Raw genomic sequence first — 22201 nt, forward strand, 5'->3', positions numbered from 1 at the left:
CAGGGGAAAGAAAGGAAGAACCTAGGTAGAGAAGTTATTATTACTCCCGTAACTAGTTAACTAGTTATTATTATTGATTATTAATAACTAATAATATTATTTTGAAGAAACGGGCATGGGATTGGGGGGAAGTCAGTCAGATGTAGCCCTGCAGATCTCGTACTCGGCATGAAGGGCTATGGAAAAGCTTCTCATTCGCCCCGTACCCGGATACTAATACCATTCTTAAATCAAATGGTTAATATTCCAAAAGTATTTTGCCCAGTCTCACCAAACACAACGGATGATTTTAGATCGATAAATATCTAGCTAAACTATCCGCTCGGGAACAAATATATAGTATATATACGGAGTACGTGCTTCTTCCACATGCGCGTCATTTTTGAGGAGTCGTCAATGGGAATTGCGTGAGCCCGGCTGCGGCAAAATTCCTGGTAGGCTGTCAAGCACAATTGTCGGTCTCCGTCGGAACCTGGCAAGCCTAGCTTCCATGGTGGATAGATTGTGCGAAGAGATATGTGGGAGGAGCTTCGCCCGCTGCTGCGGGCGCTCGAGATACAGGCATTTCACAAAACTTGTAATGTGCTCTGCTGGCCGGTTGGCCAGGACATTGCCATTAATGATTTCCTTATTATCACCGAAAACAATCTTGCCATGCTCCTGGCGATATCTCTCCTGGTCCAGCAGCGCGTCAATCATCCGTGAGATGGTTGGAATGAACAAAGGGCTCGAGTTTTCTCGTTGCGCAAGATTTCTGGGAAGGATACGGGTATTTCTTGCTTCCAATGCTGTTTTCGTTAGCGGGTACCCGATTTCCGGGTCGAAATACTCCTCCATCAACACACAATCCCAGCTGACAACGTTGGGGACTTGCACCTTGGGACCATCCACGGAGAGAAAGTAGAGCTTTTCTGGCCAAAGCCTGATATGGATGGGTTCTCGCGTCGATCGATGAAGCCTGAGCACTTGGTTTACGTGGGAGTCATTGGAGCGGGGTAGTTGGTCCTGTTCGGCGTGTTCCCACTCCCCCGAAGCAATGAATGCCGAAACGATGTCATCGAGCTGCGAGTCCCGGACGAGGAAGTCATATTCCTAAACAATTATGCCGCCTTAGTAGTGGTATTCTGTCTGCTTCATGCGACTTGACCTAACGTAGAAAGAGGAAAAGGCTAGCGAAAAGGCAGAAAATACAGTGGGTGATCCCGCAATACCCATCCATAGCATCGCACACTGTTCCACGAGGATAATAGGGTGGTTGTGTCTGTCGAAGATGGAGCAGACATCGTCCAGGTATCCCGCTAGCAAGCCCCCAATCGCTGGCTGGCTCATCTTGCCTGTAGCTCTAGAGGACTGTCAGAGGCGTCGAGCTATATACCAGTTGTAATGGACAACAAATGGGCAAGAGATAGCTGAGATAGCTGCTTGTCGGGTTCAAATAATACTGCGACTAAATTTCTCCCGGTAACGTTACACTCCAGTGCAGCTCCAACTCAAGCACACCTCCAGCAAAATGCAGTAGAGTAGGATATCAAAACAACTCCCCAAAAATGAGAATTTGAGTCCAGATTATCGTTTTGTTGTGTTTATTGAAGCTTGATCCAGATCCCGTGACTCCGTCCATCTTTGGTCTAGCGTGTCCTCGGGTCCGGTCTTCCTGAAGAAAAGGAAAAAAGGAAAAAAAAAAAAAAAAAGGAAAAAAAAAAAAAGAAAAAAAAAAACATTTGACACTAATTTTGTTGCCCCCCGCTATTCTATCCCAAACACTTTAAAAGCGTTCGTTCGTCCACCACCACCAATTCTCCTTCGCGTCTTCTTCGACAACTTCTCCCTGTGCCAGTTGCATAGCCTCATTGTCCTTCTCTTCCTTTCCACCACTCTCTATATCCAGTTGCCAACCTAACCACCATGATTATCTACAAGGTCAGCGCCAGTACCCCGCTCTTCCAAGCCCTACCTACCTACCCCCCTCTCTTCCTCACTGCCAATGGCACTACAGGAACAACAACACAACAACAACACAACAACAATAACATAGACAACATAGACAAGCAAAAAATGGCTGACATTCGTTCCGTGTAGGATATCCTTTCGGGTGACGAAATCATCTCCGACAGCTGGAAGCTTATCGACGTCCCCGGCGGAGTCCTGTGGGAATGTGACTGCAAGAAATATGCCAAGGGCACCGACACTTACCGTCAGTCAACCCTTGATTCCCTTAACTCTCTCAAACGCAAAACAAACGGGATATATTTCTCGACGTTTTAATGCCTTCCTTTCTGTCTCAAGAGTGGTCTCTTGATATATCCAATTCTAGCATGTTTCTGTTAACACTCCACTTACTGGGCTCTCCCAGATTGATCGCTGACTAAGCCTTCTGGTTTTTATAGAACTCGAGGGCGCCAACCCCTCCGCTGAAGAGGGTGGGGATGATTACTCTGGTGAAGGTGGTGGTGCCGGAGAGATGGTTCACGATATTGAGGAGTCCTTCCGGCTGAATTGGCTGAAACCAGACGAGTCTGGTAATGACCTCAAGCCCTCTAAGGATGCTTTCAAGTCCCACCTGAAGTGTATGTTGAAAAGCCTCCCAACTTGATGGATTATGCAAATCAATCCTCCAACCACTCCGTTCCCAATAACCTCCCATTTTTTCGGAGCATTTTCTAACTTGGCTCGCCTCCAAAAACACAGCATATGTAAAGAAAGTGAACAACAAGCTCAAGGAACAAGGAGCCAGTGAAGAAACCATCAAGGAATTCCAGGCTGGCGCCCCGGCTGCCGTGAAGAAGCTCCTCGCCAACTACGACAACTACGATGTCCTTTTGGGCTCATCCATGCACCCTGACGGAATGTAAACTTTACCCTCCTCGCAAATCACGCTAAATTTACGAGTCTTTTATCTTGTTCATTCTATTTTCTCCCTCCTATATACTAACCCAAGAATCACTAGGTACGTTCTCATTGATTTCCGTGAAGACGGCGTCACCCCCTACGCCACCATCTGGAAGCATGGTTTGGAGGGTATGAAGGTCTAAAACCAAGAGGAAAGACACGAGGGATACCTTGCTCAAGCTCATTCTGTTATCCTACCACAGCCAATTGCAATGGTAGCCGTTTCCGGACCAGCCTTCACACTCATGCTCATAATATGCATCCTTCTGCCGTCTCAGGCAACGAACTAACTCCCCTGCCAACTCCAGCTATTCTCTTTCCCCCATCCACCCGGTGGGCTTGAAGGAATTTGGCCCCGGCGTTATCCCCCTCCCTCCCTCTTCCGTTTTCCATATCTTCGCGTTCTATTTATCCATTCCCCAACCCCCAACCGCCCGCTTTCTTAATCTACTAAACGCCTGACGAAATAAAGCAAGTCCAGTTTTTCTCTCTAATAAATAAAAAAATAAAAAAGGGAAAGAAAAGAAAACCTATACATTTATTTATTTATTTTTTTATTTTACAAGACAAGAGGAGTGATCCGTTAAAAGCATGGTTTTAAGATGGAATTGGGTTTTAAAAAAATTGGCTTCCCAAGTTTAATAAAGCCTTGGTAAATCTATAATCGTACCCTGTTCACTTGAGAAAGGAAAGGGAGGGGGGAAATATTGTGATTTACAGACATACATAGTATCAGCTGCCGTATTTCTCGCTGATGATGAGAATAAATATGCCTAGGAGGAATATGTCCATCAACCAGGAGTGAACGGAGATACATTAACATTAACCATATTCAAAAGAGGATATCATGTAGCTAACAAAACCAAAACTGGTCAAAATTCAAAATTCCACCCTCTCTCTACTCCTCTCACATGCCATTCTTCCGATCCAAATCCACTATTTACAATTCCGCGAAATCATCAGCTCCCGTGCCCGTCATAATAATCAGCCGCAAGCCCTAGGTCCCTTAATACCGTATCGGTCTCATCTTTGCTTACCGCGGGTCCGTCACCGCCATCAGCGGTAATACCGATTCTCCCATTCCCACCCGGCCCTGTGCCCGTCCCTGCCCCGCCAGTATTGATGCTATCAAGATGCATCAGGTCGTCAACGACAGGCAGCGAAGGTCCAAAGACGGCATCCCACTGGTCCCAGTCGAATTGCAAATTGTGCGGGTCGAGGATGGGGCTGGAGCTGGGGCTGGCGGATTGGAAGGTGGGGTTGGGATAGGGGCCTGGCTTGGGCTGAATATCGATGTCGATGTCGATGTCGGATGCGGTGGGGATAGGTAGCGGCATGGGGAGGTCGAGTGCTGTGGGGGTGTGGGATGACGTAAAGGTGGGGACATTAAGGGGGTCATTGCTGTAGCTGCTGGCACTGTAGTTGGTAGAGGACGTGGGAATGTTGAATGGTCCCGGTGGTTTAGTGGTATGGGTGGTGGTCGTGGTGGATGTAGAGAACTGGTAAATGGGGCCGTCGTTGATAGGAGCACGTGGGAACGGGGACGCAGTTGCCCAGGGTTGTTTGGCGATGTCGTCCGTCTGGGGGCTTTGAGATGTACGGAGCCAAGGTAATGGTGTATCTGACTGTGGAAGTGTAGTTGTGGCGTATTCCTGAGAGGAAACACCGATGCCTTCCAGCTGGGTATGGGAATGGCTTTCTTGAGCGGTTTTGTCTATTATATACGCATTGTCTTTCCCACTCTGCGCCCGCGCCCGTTCTCGCTCCCGCTGCCATTTCGTCGATTGACTATTACTGTGAACATTATGATCATACGGTTCCTTGATGAGCGTATAATAACTATCTGTAAAACTCTGGACCGAAGACTCTCGACGCTCTCTAGGAGCATCCGTAGACATATGCCTATTACTCGGGCGTCGAGCCTCCGCCTGTGCCTGCTCTGTCCAGAGAACACTCGGGTCAAGGCCTGCTTTGAGCCAGGCTTTCTCCCGCAGGCGCCGCAGCATGTCCCACGCTTGACGGCCGCCGTCTCTGAGCGGTCGAGATGTTGATATACCATCTTCACCGCCAACCACGCCGCCATCAGGGCCGGAAAGGGAGAAGATCTTGTCGATGAAGGCGCGGGATTTAGGGGCCTCCGCGGTTTGCGGGCGTTCGTATAGGTCAATAAGCATTATCCTGCCCACGGGTATTAGGATGAAGGGCACAAATACATGTGTGGGGGGAAGTTTGGTGACATACATTGTGGCATGCATAGGTTGATGGTTTCTGTGTTTTGAGTTTAGTTTTTGTCACCAATGCATTCTGGAGAGGCGAAGAGGAACTAACCCTGGCCAGCTCCATTGGAATGGCTGGAAGTCGGGATCAGTAGCTAACAAGATGAATTTTTCCATGAACCCATGGCAATGGCGAATAGCTCTAGCTTGTATTAGAATTATATATCAAAGTAACTTCTTAGGGCTATGTTTGTGTAAATATAGATGAAGGTGTATGTATACATACCGCTGACGAGCAACTGGCCATATATTACTTTTTGCATTCTTCAAGAAAGGTTGATAAGCAACACAAAATGCCTAGATCACCCGTCAGCATAAACGTAAAGAAATGAAGAGCCAAAACCAACACTACCTTGTCAACGAAAAGAGAGAGTAATATCCTAGCCCACTTGTGAAACGCAACCAAAACTGGGGAATGATACTGCTCAAGACAGCTAGGGCCGACCTCAGCTGTAGTAGAATCGCCAGAGTCCATAGCTGTAGATGACGTACATGACGGAGTGGAGTGGTAACTGTGGCCATCGCGGCTGCCCGGGTTCGCACATTTCGATACGGGTATCCGATCCACTATGGCCTGTAATTTTGACTGAAGGTCAATAAGAATTGTACGCAAAGATTCCATGTCCCGTCGCGTAACTGGCTTAGTTCCCAGTTGAATCTTCAGGATCTTTCGAATCGCCTCTGCGGTGAAAATTAGCACTTGGTTAGCGCATTGCAACGAAACCTATCGATAGAGTTAGGGAGGACTAACGAGCCATAACATATTTCCCTTTGGCAGATAGATAATACACGTTCACCATAGATGAACCTCCGCATATATTCGGATCACTTGGGCAGTCAGGCTTCCGCTCATTGTTGTTAACCATGCGCTCATACTCGGCCGCTTCCGGGGAGTCTAAAAGGGTATCCTTAACCTCGCTTGTAATGCGAACATCCCAGTAATTTTCATCGCTAACAAGAGGAGGGAGGCCGCTAGACATAGCCACCACGCCATCCATATGTACGATGTGCCACCATATGCGTCTTCGAGCCTCTGCCTGGCAAGCCGAAATGCCAAATTGGGCCGGGTCCCTGTGCAGCCCCATGGTTTGGGCAACACGTAGAGCCAAACTGATGAACAAGCTGCTTGCCAGTGGCTCTTCTTCTCTGGATAAAATAGTCTGGACAAGAAGGAACGCTTTCAGGCCGTGGATTGAGGGGTTTCTAGGAAAAGATATTTTACGCAGCCAGCGAGTAACCTCGTCATGGAAACGCGTGGACAGAACGGCGCGACTTTCTATGTCAAATTCATCGCGGATTATCCAGCGTGATATCGTGACAGAGCCACCGTACCAGATGGCATAAAGAAGTGGAATGAAGGAAGGATCGGGGCACGATTCAGCAGATTCCTTGCTATTCTCATACCAATTCCAGAATGCCTTATATTTCCTCAGAATCGAAGGAGGATGCACAACCGGGCTAATTGCATGCACTCCAGACATGAATCCTTTTAACAAAATACGGCTTTGTCGTTTTGTAGGGACATTCTCCAACATATATGGTTCAACAGATTTATCTGGTGACCCAGGGGACTCGCTCAATGGGAACAGCACCGATTTGTTAAACGAGTCCTTGCGGGTAGGTAGCGAGGTCTTCGCTCCGCGACTGCTGCTTAGGAGTGCTGAATCTGCGAAGTCATTCTCATCCAAAGAAGAATAGGCATCATCTGGACTGGGTGAACGATCGACAGAGAGGGTTTGGCCCCGGAGAAGCTGGTTTAGCTCCGTTATCTGCAGTTAACAGAAATCAGCTAGAGATACTACATTGTGTTAATTTCAATGTGATTGTACCTCACGCGAGATATAAGCCCAATAGGTCGTCCCAACATATCTAAGAAGAATTGTTAACTGATTTCCAACATCCTTGTTCCATTCCATGCCGTCCTAGGGTAACACCAACCTTGGCTTCCCACCCTCTTCCAAGCTGAGGTGCCCCAAATTCAACGAGCCAACCGGATCGACAAGATCCGTTTCCAGGCCACTCGGAATCGGAAAGTCATCTCCAGTGTTATTTTCAGCTTGGGCTATTTGGCACAGTCGAGTTTTCGACAGCGGACCGACGGGGGGCGAGGTATCCGATAACTGGCTGGGTAAATCAGGCGCACCTTGCTGCTGAAGTCCAGCATTAGTTGGTGCATCATGCCTTTGTCTATGCCTCGTCGTACTGAGCTCTTCGAGTGACTGGGGGTCATTTGTTCGAGCCCATTGCTCAACAATGGCCGTCAGTTGGTCCAACCTGGCGGCGATAGCCTGAGAATCCGAATACTGTTCACGGAGCGCAGCCTGTCCCCGCTGTATCTCTTTCAATATATGGTAGGGTGACAACACTTCAATCGATGAGTCGTCGATATTTACAGGTTCGTTCAGTTCCCTCTGTCGCTTGATGCCATGTTTATTTTCCCGTGAATGGTGTCGTGACTGGGAGGAGTCAGTCAAGGACGATGAACTGTAGACACATTCAGACTTCGTTTTCTCACAGGTTCCGCATGTCGGACGGACCTATAAATTTGAAAAAAGCAGGAGTGAATTAGCAAAATATTTAATATAGCCATCGTTTCGATATTTCTTATGTTGTGCCAGTATATACGTACAGTGTCGCATTTCACCTTGCGCCGTCGGCAGACAAGGCAACTCTTGCTGATTCGGAAGCGAGTGATCTGCTTTCCTGAGGACAGGTATGATTTGGATGCAGACGCAGCGTATATATTTGTGGGTCGGATATCGCCAGTTGGGCGTTTGCTAACTGGGCTGCTGTCCTGGATAGCTTGTTCCCTTGCTGATTCCCCTTGCTGACGATTGGCCATGCTATTCCTCAGGACGGGAGGGATTGGCAGACCTGACCCGAAGCCACCAGTGTAAATAAGAAAATCGGGGCAGGTAGACGGCAGGTTAAAATATCTACTGATGCGTCGAGTGGCTGCGACTGAAACTAGAAGCCCAGAGCTGCGGAGTGAGTGGGGTTGCTGGGTTGCGGGAACTAGATTCATAGAGCTGCGTTTTGCATCCCTATTCTTATTGACTCAGAAACTCCGCACAGTATTTAGCTGCTGCTACCTAGCACCTACGCCATCGACGGAACTAGGGGAGATACAGGAATTAACAATAAAGCTATGATTATTGAAGGAAAAATTCCCAGAGCTATATTTTAGAGACTATCTATAAATACTCCTGATATTTATTTTTAACTCGTTGTAATAGTCCCATCTACTTATTGTATGACATATATTTTATATTTGCGCCCAAGTCAAAAATGTCCAATAAAGATGTGGTAATGTAGTAACGTAACCCAGTAAATATGGGCGATTTGTTCGCCCTTTGGCGTCTTAGGATTCGTAGTTGTTAGATATTGGCGACCGTTCTAGGGCGCATTTTGCTTCATGAGCCTGGGATGCTGCGTAGGTAGTTGGGCCAGAGCAAGAAGAAAATCCAGAATCATCCAGAGAGCCCGTGACAAGCTTCTCTTATATATGTCTCGCACTTCATTCGAAAACAACGAAGTGGCGGTAGGCGAATGATTTGGAGTGAAAAATCTTGAATCGGCCGTCTTCCACTCTGCAATCCTCACATAAGATAAGGTGTTCCAAAACTCTGTCCATTTTCGCATGGAAACCCCATAGCGCTCTTGCTCTACAATTTTTGCGTCGTGCTCATCTAGAGAAAAATGTATGATGTTCCAATAAATTCAGTAAATCAAGCCTTGGCCTTCTTTTTCTCCTTCTTCTTTTTCGGTTCTGGAGCGCCACCAGGCATCATCGGCATATCTGCCCCTAGTCCTTGCTGTTGCATTTCCAACATCGCTTCTTTAAAGGGATTATCACTCACGCCTCCACCAGTGAGTGCTGGCGAATGGAACGGTAAAATAGTTCCGATCTTCCAGCCCCGGGGGGCTGCTGGGGGTGGCATGGGTTTTTCTGGTACCGGCAGCCCGCGGATACGGAGACGAAATGGAGATTCTTCAGTGGTTGGATGTTCGCGGAGATATTGTGCAACTTTGATATAAAGGTGATGTTCTGTGGGAAATTTAAAGGTTAGATTCATTGAATGCGCTAAGAAGAGAGCTTCGGGATGGGGTCATGCACACAACATACTATTCTTTACAACATTGGTTACTGGGGTGCCATCCTCAGTCTTTAACTGCACTCTAACTCGGCCAGGATTTGCCCAATCTTTCGGGTGCAATTTCTCCGGCTCCAGAATCCCGACACGCAGTCCCAGCACCTGTACCGCATCCAAGATATCTCTTGCTAGTGGATTCTCCACGGCGAGTTTCTTACTGACCTTCCTGCCCTCGGCGCGGGAGCGAGTTTTGTCAAAATATACGGGATACAGACATTGATAGTAACGGGGGATATCTCTATTGTCGATTTGGGGAGGGTGAGATTGTTGTGTAGGGGGTTGCGCTTGGGGCCGCGAGGACGGCCTTGATGTTGCTACTGAGGGAATATTGACAGGGGATATAATGGAATTCGCAGGAAAGTTGTTAGGATCGAAGTCGGCGGGATCCATGTCATCTGGATCGGAATCCGAGACCTCTTCCACTCGGGCATGGCGGGACATGACTGGCAGTCGGAGGTGTGTTCGTGGAGCTTGGCTAAAATAAAATATCTGTCTCCGCAATGGCTGCGGGACCCAGGGTTGTTATTCTTTCGCTCACGGAGTGTTACTTGGGACGGAATGTAGCGTCGTGAGGTATTTCGTTAGAAAATAGACCGGGAATGCTAACCAGGTATAATCCGTCAAGGTAGATGTACGTAGATGTAGTGTCGATTTAGATGTCGATTCAGATGTCGATGTGAGTTGGACGTGGCATAGAAGTTGTGTGGGGAGGAGGAATGGACGAGTCGGGACATGTTTGTGTGGTTTGCATGCGTTTTCACCTTAACAGTCCTATTTAAGTAGAAGGGCGGATCGGGACACCAGGATTCCTTTAAACTTCCTTCAATAATCAGAACTATGGTTTAAAGTATGATGGTAGTTTGGGATATTTACGAATATGGACCCAGCGGCCGTGATTGAAACAAATGCCAGCACCCCCATAACTACTCGTAGATCAGCAAAAGGAGCCTAAGCATCATGTTAATGACATACTCTGCCAGGCCCATGCCAGGGGTTTCGCGCTGTAGTTATCTATGTGCTCTTTCTTACAAGGTGAGTCACAGCGGCCAAGAACACAGCTCCCTTTGGTGATAAAAAAGGTTCGGTATGCCCCGTCTCGAAAAGAACTGTATCCTATGCAGTAGCACTAGAGGTATAAATTTAGATGGACAAGAGGTCAGATAAAACGACACAGAGGTTAGTCTCTTCAAAAAGGATCATGGTGTTATGCTTGCTAACATCCCATCAGCAGGCAAGAGTCAAAACAAGAATCCGAACTAAAGCGAGGAAATCCAACCCGCACCATGAGTTCTCAGCAGCTTATGGCTCCGGATTTTTCTGCGCTCATCAAGGATGCGAATCCGGTCTGGAATTTGCAGAAATGCCGCATCCGACCCTGTCGCGAGACTGATGCTGAAGCCCTTGTTATGGAAGCAAACAATTCCAAAATCGCCCGATGCATGAGAAACGTATTTCCTTTTCCGTACACATTAGAGAGCGCCAGGGCATTCATTACATCTCCATCGGCAGCCGAGTCGCCGCTCTCCGTTTTTGGTATTTGCCGGCCAACTGATGACCGGCTGATCGGTTGCATCGGACTAACATTTAAAGAAGATATCTACTATCGAACGATGGAGATAGGTTATTGGATTGGTGAGGACCATTGGAATCAGGGGATCGGCACAGAGGCTGTTTCAATCTTTTCTGACTGGCTTTTTGAGAAGTTTGAGCATATCCTGAGGCTTGAAGCGCATGTCTTTGAAGGGAATGAAGCGAGCGGTCGCGTGCTGGAAAAGGCGGGTTTCGTTCTAGAAGGACGGAGGCGCAAGGCGATTGAAAAGCGTGGGGTCGTGTTAGATTTGCTGATATATTGTAAACTTAAGTGCTGAAACGTGAAGACAGGGATCACATTTTTAGCTTCCGGTTGGTTGCTATGGACATCATCGACGTGTTCTCTCACTGTTCTACAATGCTATGGAATAGGATGTCAGCTGTGTCTTGAGTTCAATTTCAAGCGAGTTCAGTGTGTTGACATCTCATGCCATGCGCCAATGGAGCAAATTATTTGTATAACTAACTAGGGGTTTGGCTGCTCTCCAAAGCACGAAACATGACGAAAACCCGGCATCTACACGTATATGCACAATTTCCCGTCGAGCCTACAGAGTAGCCCTTGTTAGCACCTTGGTAAAACACCCATTGATTCAACCCACTGGACGAATCTGCAGCATAAGGGACTCTCGGTGGGGCTCCCGCCTATATACGACTGTGCGCAGTTGCGGGGGGGTCATATCTCTCGCAGCAATAATGCACCGTATATATCGGGATACCGACTACTCGCCCTCTACATCCTCCATGATTTCACCTTGTTCCGACGGCGATGTTGGCCTATCATGATTAACTGGCCAATAACCCCGCCGCCTAGTAGCTTTAGTCGGCTTGCTGGCGCATATAGACCTCGGAACCGATCTTGCATGTGGAAGCGTTCCCCAATCGCTATTTTAGGGAGGGGAGGACCCAAGTGGCCGGAACGCCATCATCATGATGGGGTAAATATATATTTAAATAATCCAATTGCGGGTCCGTTTTATAACATCAACCGTCAACCCCAAACCTTCATTGTTCACGAATTATCTCACCGCAGCGTCTCTCTTCTGAGTGGGAAAGTAAAGGCTTCTATCTAACATATCAATCTGATAACCGCCAATTAATTTTAAGAAATATCAGAGAAACGGCCACAATGTCCCAAGAACGGCGCGAAAGCCAAACCGCCGTGTTCCACCGCAACATACATGATATCCCCAAGACTGCCGTGGGCGGAGAAGGGAATTACATCATTCTTAATGATGGACAGAGAGTCCTCGACTCCACTGGCGGCGCTGCAGTCTCATGTCTCGGGCACGGGAATGAACAGGTCAAGGCCGCTATAACCGCCCAGTTGGACCAGATCGCATACTGCCACACGTTCTTCTTTGCGACAGATGTCTTTGAGGAGTTGGCACACTTCCTGGCAGATTCAACGGGAGGAAAGCTGTCGAAGCTGTTTATTATTAACTCCGGTATCATTTACCTTTTTAACATTTATCATATCTTGAACTTCCACTTCTTTCTTTTATCTTTGCTACTAATGTTGGAAATATCTCAATGCGAAGAGGAAGAGGAAATGTAGAAAGCATGGGATATTTTATAGTACATGGCTAAACAAACGCTGCAGGTTCTGAGGCAATGGAAGTCGCCATGAAGTTGGCCAGGCAGTATTATCTAGAGCTCCAGACACCGCAGCCGCAACGTACCAGGTTCATTGCTCGCAAGCAGTCGTACCACGGTACTACGCTTGGTTCTCTATCGATGGGCGGCCATCTTACTCGACGAGAGTTGTTCGAGCCATTATTACTCCAGAACATCAGCCATGTTTCACCCTGCTATGCGTACCGCGGGAAACGGAGCGGTGAATCTGATGCAGAGTACGTCGCTCGGCTGGCGGAGGAGTTGGATAACGAGTTCCAAAGGGTTGGACCGGAGAGCGTGTGTGCGTTCGTTGCTGAACCAGTTGTTGGTGCAGTAAGTTGACCGTCCCACTGCGTTCAACAATAAATTACTCAAAAGCAGAACGAAATTCTCATCCGCCTTTTACACCACCAGGCTCTGGGCTGCGTTCCCGCAGTTCCCGGGTATTTCAAGGCAATGCGAGCAGTATGTGATAAGTATGGCGCACTGCTCATTCTCGACGAGGTGATGTCTGGCATGGGGCGTGTGGGGACACTGCACGCCTGGGAGCAGGAAGATGTGGTTCCCGATATCCAGACAATAGGCAAGGGGTTGGGCGGCGGATATGCCGCCGTATCTGGCCTGCTTATCAACGAGCGAGTGGTGGATGTAATGGATAAGGGAACTGGTGCCTTCCGACACGGGCAGACGTATCAGGGGCATCCCATCAGCTGCGCCGCGGCATTGGCTGTGCAGAAAATAATCAAGGAGCAGAACTTGCTAGAGAACATCAAGAATATGGGTTCGCTACTGGAATCACTGCTGAAAGAGGGCCTTGGTAACCATCCCAATGTTGGCGATATTCGGGGAAAGGGTCTGTTCTGGGGTGTAAGTTTGTTGCCAAAACTATTATGTTCACTCTCTATTCACAGAATCCGAAAACCTCTCCTACAATCTCCCTTTTTTTTCCCCGCCCCTTGAAATATTAAATATGTCCCCCTCTCACCCAACTAACAAAACTACCCCCGATTTCAGATCGAATTCGTCAAGGATAAAGCCACAAAGGAACCCTTTGACTTAAGCCTTGGGATCGCCACCAAAATCCAACAGACATCCATGACGCCCAAATATAGCTTCTCGCTGTATGGAGGAAACGGAACGGCGGATGGAGTTCGCGGGGACCATGTGCTGTTAGCGCCTGCATATAATTCAACGGAGCAGGACATCAGGACTATTGCGGGACTAACTATCAGGGTCATTGAGGATGTTTTTGCTGCTGTGAATGGCGGTGGTTGATAACATGTTCCTGTTCAGTACCCGGGGAAGTGTTGCGATGTATCTATTCGACGTCGGGACTTTGGCAATATCTATTCTAGTAATGAAATCACCATGATATATACCATGGTTGGGGGTTTGCTAAGCATATATTTATTGTTTTTTGACTGACTAGTTACTCTTAAAACCTTTGCTAGAGCTGACAAAATATTTCAGAAAGCCCGAATGGATGAAATATCAGGTCACCCCGCTGGGCATTTGAAAAGAAGGATATACATCATCCTGTAATTGGTTAGATCAAACGTACATACATACATTCATAGTAATTCCACGGGCGGCTAGGAAGCCAACTTGGTTCCGCACGGATTTCGTCGAGCGGACGAAGGATGCTGACGGCTTGGGAAATCAGAAGAAGGGCTCATTCTTAGTCCTACCCGCCGCCCATTGACAGAATATCAGAATTGAAGCCGTGGATAACCTCTAGTTAGCTCGAGTGAGCGCACACTTCCAACTCAGTTATATCCCATGTGATACAGCTAGGGAGAATAAGCAAAGCAGGTTTAGAGGTGCGCTGCATGACAGTGAAATAGTAAACTGAGTATAGGATATATAACTAAACTGAAATTGATCGTGATCAAGAAGATAAGCTTCTCTGATCTCGAGGGTAAGGAGCGTGTTTACTGCGTATGTTCTTGCTAGTAATGAAGCAATACAAGGTCACCACTCTGATGCCATTATCTGTATTGCCGTCCTTAGTAAAATTTTCATTGTTTTGCCGTATATGTTTCTGGAGTTCTACCTTGTAAGCTTCCCCGCCATCATATAACCACTGCTCTAGCTTTTGCAACCTATCAATCACAGTAGAGAGCTCACTCGGGTTGACAGGTTTTCAAAACTCAAGCTTGCGTGTGGAGAATGTCTCAAATAAACCATGAATAACATGCTTAATACGGTCTGTGAAGCGGAATACAAGCTCATTATAGTAATGCTCGTGAGAATAGCCTGGATGACAAAGAGAAAATAAACAAATCGCCAAATATTTGAACCATCTCTGAGTAGACACAGCCTTGTACCAGCAAACTCCAGGGAAAAAAATTAGCAAATCACCTCGCCACATTTCATTTTCATGCCTGCTTGTAACAAAATTGGCTACTTCTCTTCTCTCATGGCGAGCTCCTCGGCTAGCTCAGGAGGACTGAGCATCCATTTCAGAACGTCAAAGGCCACCTCCTTGTCATAGTTATCCTCACCAAGGTTGTATATAGCTACTCCCATCGGTTCGGGTGACCGAGCAAGATTTCATCTGCGCCATTCTCCACCGCGACAATGTACAACAACCACAACATCGATTTCAGCATGAAACAGATACAGGAGCATCCAAGCTCCTCATGACACCAATGCGAGATGCTACGGTCGCCGGCCCAGCCCTAAGAGCAGCGCATCGTCGTACTGGGAACTATCTGGCCATCAAGTACCTGATTGACACAATCGGCTCTGAGGAATTCTCTACGCGGCACGTCCAGGGTCAGACAGCGAAACGTTTTCGACTCTTGCATGAGGAGCAGACGTTGATCGTGCCTCTCATGCGCGGTGGTGAGCCTATGGCTCAAGGAGTCAGCAAAGCCTTCCCCCTCGCCGCTTTGGTGCACGCTCATGCCCCCACGGACATCGACGGCTCTTATCTGGAGAGTCGGCTCACGATAATACTAGTCGATTCGGTTGTGAATAGCGGGAAGACAATTCTTCAATTCGTGCAACATATCCGCAAGCTGCATGGCAGCATCCGCATTGTCATCATCGCCGGAGTGATCCAGGCTCAATTCTTGAACTTGGATTTCACGGGGGTCCTCGTGCCTTATGAGCACCTCGACTTCGTTGCGATTCGGCTATCTACTAATAAATATACTGGAAAAGGCACGACCGACACGGGCAACCGGTTATTCAATACAACGTATTTGCGCTAGGAAACACTTCCCCAAGAACCAGCAAAGTGGAAAAGTAGCAAAATGGAAAGGTGAAAAGAAGAGGTAGAAATGTTAATGATTTCGGGTTTTCAGGAGTTGAATAATTGAGCCCTTGCGCAGCCACTAGGCTGAAAAGGGAATGGGTTGGATTGGCGCCTTCCAATTGGCGGGATTTCTATCATAGAAAGATCTTGGTGAAAGTGCTATGGGGAAATATCTAATGAATCTACACTCACAGCTCTTCGAGAAATATAAGCCTATAGGGCTGCCATGAATATTTTCCCAAGCCCATTGCAATAATGAGACTGTTCAGTCATCTCTTCCTTCATTTAGATGGCTCAGGTGGCCTCATCATCCATCCTAACTAAGTCAATATTCTCTCTGGTCTGTCGGGGAACTGAACTAGCAGCAACACATTGTTCCCACCAGCTGTCGCCTCTCGGAAGCTGGATGCCACATCGACTGTTTTCATCTTCATGTTGTACACAAACATATCCCGCCGTTTGTACTTCCATACCGCCATCTCAACCAAGGAACAGTCAGAGGGATCAACAGCTATTACCCTATCCACTTTCCACTCATTCCATTCGTAGACGTAGAAGGTAATGGTAGTCATATCATCAGCAGCCGCCCGGCCTTGCTCTGCCTTTCTGGATGGAACTTCTAGTTGAGACGGCCAAGATCCCTCCCTCGCACTTCCCTTGTGTGCCCTCCTGGTTGAGTGTGATAAATCACGCCAGTTTGGCGATCTCCTCCTGGGCATTCAGAGCAAGATAGACGCGGAGTATAAAGATCGCCTCGGGGCAAAAGACAAGCGCATCACAGAACTCGAGGATGTTGTCAGTTGTATTACACCCTCTTTGGCACAAAGAAGAGGAGGAATGCTGGAATTTGCTGGATGTGAAGCATGCCCAGGTGTATGTGAGGATAACAACACTATTTACCCGGGATACTGCACTGCAACTGTCTTAAAGCTACTTTGCCCAACCATGGGCTTGCACTCCAGGATAAATTGAGTAATGGGTCCCATCGATGAGATGGACTGTGGGATATTATAGGGGTGATTGATAACAGAGCCTGCTGACAGAGAGCAGAGCAGTCACAGCATGAACTCAATATCATGACAGCATTTCATGAGCAGGCTATCATCCTCTTCATCTCATGTTTCCTATGTATTTCTTTACTTAGGTCAGGGTGAATGATTCTTTCTTTCTACATGTAGCTAGATGTTGATTTTAGAGTTCTATCAACTAATAATTGTAGCTACACAATCTAAATCTGTTTAATTTTGCTGTTTAATGTAGATGGTCTTGAAAGCCTTGAGACATATTGGACCAGAGACATCCATGGGAACAGAGAGACCAGAGATGGCCGTGATGGCCATGAATCTATGGAGAGGAGGGATACAGAGGGACCAAGGATGGCCATGAAATGGCGGGAATCTATGGAGAGGAATAGGGATACAGAGGGACCGGGGACGGCCATGGGTGGCCATGGGTGGGAATCATGGAGAGGAATAGGGACAGAGGGGGATGGCCATGATGGCCATGAATGGTGGAAATCTAATGGAGAGGAATAGGGATATAGATGGACCAGGGATGGTCATGAAATGGCGGGAATCATGGAGAGGAATAGGGTAGAAAGGAGTAGGGACACAGAGGTGGACTAGGGGCAACCACATCACCTGAGAAACACAGGCTAAATTGGAGATAGCCACAATTGTAGAGCATAAGTGGAGAAGACTAGGGGCAGCCATGAGCCTGCATAGTTCATGACCCATATTAATGGAATGCTGGGAGCATCAGGGCCAGCCACAATATTCATGATTAGGGACAAAAGCAGACCAGGGATGGCTGCTAAGCTGTAAAATTCGTGGAATGGAGTAGGGAAGTAACCAGACCAGGGCACTAATCAAAGAAACGTGGACTATCATGGACTATCCTGGGAGCTGCTGGCTAGGGCTGACCACAAGTATATGGTCCAAAGGTGGATGCTAGTAGGATCAGGGATGGCCACAAATTTACATGATTCAGCCATGGACATCGGGGGTATCATGGCCGACCACGGTGCGTGGCTCATGTACAAGTTTATGCGGGGGCGGGCCATGAGTTGTGGCCCCTAGCATAGTGCCATCGGGTCGAACAAAACCAGCGCTCTGGGGAACAGGGTCTCTCGCAGGAATAGGCTCTGCGATGTTGGTGAATTCCCACAGTCCTGACTCATCATTTCTTGCTGCATGCATCAGGTGAGGATGCCAGTGGCGGTCCAGGAAAATATAGTCAGTGAGTATGTCATGAGGGTTATTTAACTGTTGATAAGAAATAACGACACTGGCACCATCTAAAGAGATTTGGCAGAGGTTAGTAGGTTAGGATTTTCAGAGTGAGATTGCCCTACCTGGAATAGCTTTTATCACGTAGATAAACTCATCCAGACTTTCAACACATTTATTGTGTAATGTGCGAATAAATCGAACCCAACGGTAAAACACAAATTGATCCCACAGCTTGGCAGATATAAACTCCTCGACACGCTACAGCATATGATCTTGCTTTCTGATATGATAGATCATGAAATATAGTACCGGCGATAGAAACATAACGAGACGGGGTGATCTTGTGTAGATCATGCACGGTGCATGAGACCACCAAATCTTTGCCTCCTTGTTGAACAAGAAGCCGGATATCGTTCCCCACATTTGAATCCAGAATTTCATCAAGTCGTACAAATCCAGTGAGCATTTCGTTGTTGACCTGGGCAAGAACATCACCCTCCTGAAGCATTCCATCACCAGGGCCTTCTGGTAGCACAATATTTGCCACGAGCATTCCAGTGTTCTCTGGGGCTGCTTTTCGAACAACAGCTTCCCAACTTTGAGAGGCCAAGCTCCTGACAGTCATTAAAGGGTTTAATCAGCCATTGCGTCTGTATCGTGCCACGTGTGATGGGTTCGCCCCTCTGAATACTTTCCAAGGCACGCACTGTCCGCTCAAGGGGCAAAAAATAAGATGTAGTCGCCTTATCAACGCGGCCCCCTGCTTGTAGAGCAACCACATGGCCGTTAAGTTAACTACAGGGCTCCCGGAACTTCCACCAGTCGCGCCAGTCGCTGCCTAAATATAGTGCGTGTTGAAATCATTATAGCCCGTTCCATAAACTGGTGCGTTCCGATCGACACGACTGATGGTTCCTTGGAGAATAGTCAACTTCTCGCCAGCATCATTGCCCACCACCCTAATTTCAACTCCAGGTTTCGCAGATTCTGGTCGGAGTTTCAGCTGCTCGAGGGACATGTGTTTGATGGCTGTAGGATCGATCTTGAGGAAACCAAAGTCGTGAACAGGATCCCGGTATACAGCTGTAGCATCGCACTACACAAAATAAGGCATGAGCAGATGAAATAGTCAATGTGCATAAGGAAAAAGGCACATACCCTTTCAAAATTGCTGAAGACACAATAGCCTCGGAACGGACCAACACCAACCACATGTCTATTTGTTAAGATATATATACCCATTCGTGGCGTCGACAAGGACCCCAGTAGCCTGTGAGGACGCGGCTGCATCTGTATCGAATGATTTGGGCCGGCGAAAATATACAGACACTACACTCCTGGCCACATCCTCAATAGTCGCCTGCCAGTCTGGCATGTCTCCGTCAATTTCCGTAATTGAGCCTTTTATCACTGAAGGAGCAGCTGGCTAGCGGTCAGAAGGACAAATTTCAGGGCAGAAATCGAATGTCTTTAGACAAAGAGAGGGCGAGGTCAGTTGAAGTCAGAGAAACTGTTTTCTGCCCACCAGGCGTAAATTCCTTCATGAGCATCTCTCTTCAAGAAGAACTGAAGAGGCTTATGATCAGTATAAATGATGGTGAGTAACTGTGAGTTCTGACAGTAATAAGAGTACTTTTCCATGAATTGTACTATAGTAAGAAGTTTCTTTTCATGAGTCTCATTTTTTCACTCCTGTTCCCTTGACATGCACGGCCCGGTTCTTCGTTCCCTGAAGAATAATTTCTGGTGATATTAACGCTGCTTATCCTATAAGATAACCTGAGGACATCTCTTTTATAGCGCCAAAGAATATTGCCATCAGGAGCCGTGGAATGTTGATAACAATTTCACAAGTGTCAGCATCAAACTGTAGGATAGTTGAAGGTTTGTATTGATAGATCTATCTACAGGAACAATAATATAGTGGTGGATCACGTGATCTAGTGGGATCGCTAACCGCAACGGCCGTAAGGGCCAACACCCCCCCTTGAGATAACAAGAATCACATACAAAAACACCCAAACCACCAAGATAGTCTGTCAAAACCAAATACAAATGTAAAATTAAACATTCCCAACTTTTACACCTGTAAGACCTAGTAAAACCATGAATTACACAAATGTTATATTATCTAGAGATTTAGTAAGTTCATTCATTATTATCTAAGTGATAAGAATGTATTCTAAATCAATGACTCTCTGATTCAACTGTCAACATGAAAAATGAAAACATATGTCAATATGCTTGTTTTAAGCTGTAATGACTGTCATCTTTGTGAGATCTATAGCACTCTTATTATTGATGAGAATCTGTATCAGAGATATAGTAATAAAGTCAAGCTTAATCATGAGATTTCAGATTCATGTTACCTCACAGACTGTCTTACTAAGAGTTATATATTCAGTCTTATTAAAACTTAAAGATATATAAAATTACTTTACTGAATATCATAAAATCAGATCATCTATGAGCTTAAAAATATAGCTGAATGTTAATTTTCTATCATCATTCAAGAGATCAGCTCAATCAGAATTTGAGTAGCTGAAGAGTAAGTAGAAATTATCAGAGAAATCAGAGATAATGAAAGAATTAATAGAAATGAAAAAAACAGAAGAAATGATAGAAATGAAAGAAACAGTAGAAACAGACCTCTTATACAGACTGTGTCTGTAGAAAATACTCAGATTTATAATCTCTTTTAAATAATGTATAATGTGTAATAGAGCTTTTCAATATTAAGATGTTAAATCAATATTCTGTTAAGTGAGTAGTAAGACAGTATAAGTGATATCAGAACATGTTTTAACTGCAAGATATTGCAAGTAACTCATATTATGTTAATATCACTGAATTATGAAATCAGCCTCTTTCTCAGATATAGAGAAATTATTAATACAGAATTCATTCTTCATTGATATTCTGATAATAGCTGTATTATCAAGATAGAAATCTTTAATAAGATATTTAATATATTAATAATATATTAAATCAATTCTCTTATCTGAACAATTGATCTTCATACTCAAATACTTGATTAACTGATGTAGATTCTTGACTTTCAATTTCTCACTGAGTATACTCACTAGTCAATTAACATTCTCAGAAGCTTCAGATATAATGTTAAGATTATCAATATAGATTATTATATAAAGATAATGTCTGAATGTATAATATCAGAGTACTGAATTATAAGTACTAACTGTAAATTCAAGATTGCTTAACAGAGCTATTAAGTAATTATATCAGATCTTCACTGCAGAGTTCAGACTGTATAGACTACTCTCAATCATATAAATAAGTGTTTTCAGTGAATCTGTCTCAAATCTGATAAGTTGTCTCATATAGATCTTCTTAGTAAGACACTTATAAAGATATATTATCACTATATTCACTTAACAGAGTGTTCAACTGTATAGTGCTGCTATTGTAAAAAGAATACAATTAACAGTATCAGTGATAACAGAAGTGTAGATCTCTTCTCTAGAACTCTTCTTAAGTCAGTTATTATAAATTATTTAACATGATTTTCTAAGAATATCATTAGAATTAGTATTCAGGTTCACAGATCTATCTTTCTCAAGAAACACTTAATAGTCTGAAGCAATCAGTTCATCTCTCAGAATATCAGATCTAGAGATTAAACTTTATATATTATGTCTCTTCAGATCAGTAATCTTATGTTGCATGAACTTCTTTCAATAATCTTCTACTCTCTCTGACTAAGATGTAGCATTCTTGTAGAACTTCAGAAGATTATCTGTAATAAGATTTAAAGTATAAGTAGTCAGTGATTTCGCGGGCTGCAATCATGTAGAATTTGAATTATCAATGTCAGAGATATCTTCATCATCAATCAGATGAATATCAGGTTTCAGTACACTGATATTATTAGTGAGTGTTACAGATGTGACAATCAGTTCAATAACATAATTAATGAGTTTCACAGATGTAATAACTGGTTTTTCAGTGATTGAGAATCTCACATCACTACTGATAATAATCTTGTCAGATTTGAAATACTATAGATGATATATTGATATGCTACTGAATTCAATGATATGATAGAAATCAGCATGTGAAGAGAGCTTATTCACAGATCACTGAGATTCATGCAAGTGAATAAAAACCTCTGTACTCAATCAGTGAAAATGTCTTACATTCAGTAAGATATTTATAAATGCA

At 45.6% G+C, this 22201-nt stretch overlaps 8 protein-coding genes across 9 annotated transcripts; 4 read left to right on the top strand and 4 right to left on the bottom strand.

Annotated features, from left to right (window-relative positions):
• Positions 1-4: 4 nt before the first annotated feature.
• On the bottom strand, positions 5-1570 carry BDCG_04704 (uncharacterized protein). The gene is made up of 2 exons (XM_045420347.1): positions 1192-1570; positions 5-1092 (listed from the first exon to the last, which is right to left on the bottom strand). Exons 1-2 carry the CDS (start codon positions 1327-1329, stop codon positions 394-396), a joined length of 837 nt encoding a protein of 278 aa, XP_045276474.1. The 5' UTR covers positions 1330-1570; the 3' UTR covers positions 5-393.
• BDCG_04705 (translationally-controlled tumor protein) lies at positions 81-5508 on the top strand. The gene is made up of 5 exons (XM_045420348.1): positions 81-1920; positions 2080-2194; positions 2388-2567; positions 2689-2848; positions 2948-5508. The coding sequence occupies exons 1-5, from the start codon at positions 1906-1908 to the stop codon at positions 3030-3032; spliced, it is 555 nt and encodes a 184-aa protein (XP_045276475.1). The 5' UTR covers positions 81-1905; the 3' UTR covers positions 3033-5508.
• BDCG_04706 (C6 transcription factor) lies at positions 3849-8007 on the bottom strand (the record flags this gene model as incomplete). The annotated part of the gene is made up of 8 exons (XM_045420349.1): positions 3849-5067; positions 5218-5307; positions 5392-5462; positions 5518-5846; positions 5917-6934; positions 6995-7034; positions 7104-7702; positions 7795-8007. The coding sequence occupies 8 exons, from the start codon at positions 8005-8007 to the stop codon at positions 3849-3851; spliced, it is 3579 nt and encodes a 1192-aa protein (XP_045276476.1).
• Positions 8008-8194: 187 nt separating this feature from the next.
• BDCG_04707 (signal recognition particle subunit SRP19) lies at positions 8195-11674 on the bottom strand. Its single transcript, XM_045420350.1, has 4 exons — positions 10349-11674; positions 10193-10267; positions 9292-10139; positions 8195-9213 (listed from the first exon to the last, which is right to left on the bottom strand). Exons 3-4 carry the CDS (start codon positions 9758-9760, stop codon positions 8894-8896), a joined length of 789 nt encoding a protein of 262 aa, XP_045276477.1. The 5' UTR covers positions 9761-10139; positions 10193-10267; positions 10349-11674; the 3' UTR covers positions 8195-8893.
• On the top strand, positions 10130-11456 carry BDCG_04708 (acetyltransferase). The gene is made up of 2 exons (XM_045420351.1): positions 10130-10495; positions 10548-11456. Exons 1-2 carry the CDS (start codon positions 10464-10466, stop codon positions 11185-11187), a joined length of 672 nt encoding a protein of 223 aa, XP_045276478.1. The 5' UTR covers positions 10130-10463; the 3' UTR covers positions 11188-11456.
• Positions 11635-14351, top strand: BDCG_04709. Of its 2 annotated transcripts, XM_045420353.1 has the most exons (5): positions 11635-11964; positions 12017-12357; positions 12513-12859; positions 12941-13393; positions 13541-14351. In XM_045420353.1, exons 2-5 carry the CDS (start codon positions 12039-12041, stop codon positions 13799-13801), a joined length of 1380 nt encoding a protein of 459 aa, XP_045280983.1. In that variant the 5' UTR covers positions 11635-11964; positions 12017-12038; the 3' UTR covers positions 13802-14351. The 2 variants fall into 2 exon arrangements, with proteins under 2 accessions (XP_045280983.1, XP_045276479.1); XM_045420352.1 differs by having other exon boundaries at positions 11635-12357.
• A 360-nt stretch (positions 14352-14711) lies between these two features.
• On the top strand, positions 14712-15744 carry BDCG_04710 (uncharacterized protein; the record flags this gene model as incomplete). The annotated part of the gene is made up of 2 exons (XM_045420354.1): positions 14712-14732; positions 15046-15744. 2 exons carry the CDS (start codon positions 14712-14714, stop codon positions 15742-15744), a joined length of 720 nt encoding a protein of 239 aa, XP_045276480.1.
• Positions 15745-17773: 2029 nt separating this feature from the next.
• Positions 17774-19394, bottom strand: BDCG_04711 (nuclear serine protease HtrA2/Nma111; the record flags this gene model as incomplete). The annotated part of the gene is made up of 6 exons (XM_045420355.1): positions 17774-18084; positions 18329-18633; positions 18727-18857; positions 18903-19115; positions 19178-19235; positions 19258-19394. 6 exons carry the CDS (start codon positions 19392-19394, stop codon positions 17774-17776), a joined length of 1155 nt encoding a protein of 384 aa, XP_045276481.1.
• Between the last annotated feature and the right edge of the window lie 2807 nt (positions 19395-22201).

The sequence above is a fragment of the Blastomyces dermatitidis genome, assembly GCF_000003525.1.
Source record: "Blastomyces dermatitidis ER-3 genomic scaffold supercont1.5, whole genome shotgun sequence".
NCBI classification, from domain to species: domain Eukaryota; kingdom Fungi; phylum Ascomycota; class Eurotiomycetes; order Onygenales; family Ajellomycetaceae; genus Blastomyces; species Blastomyces dermatitidis.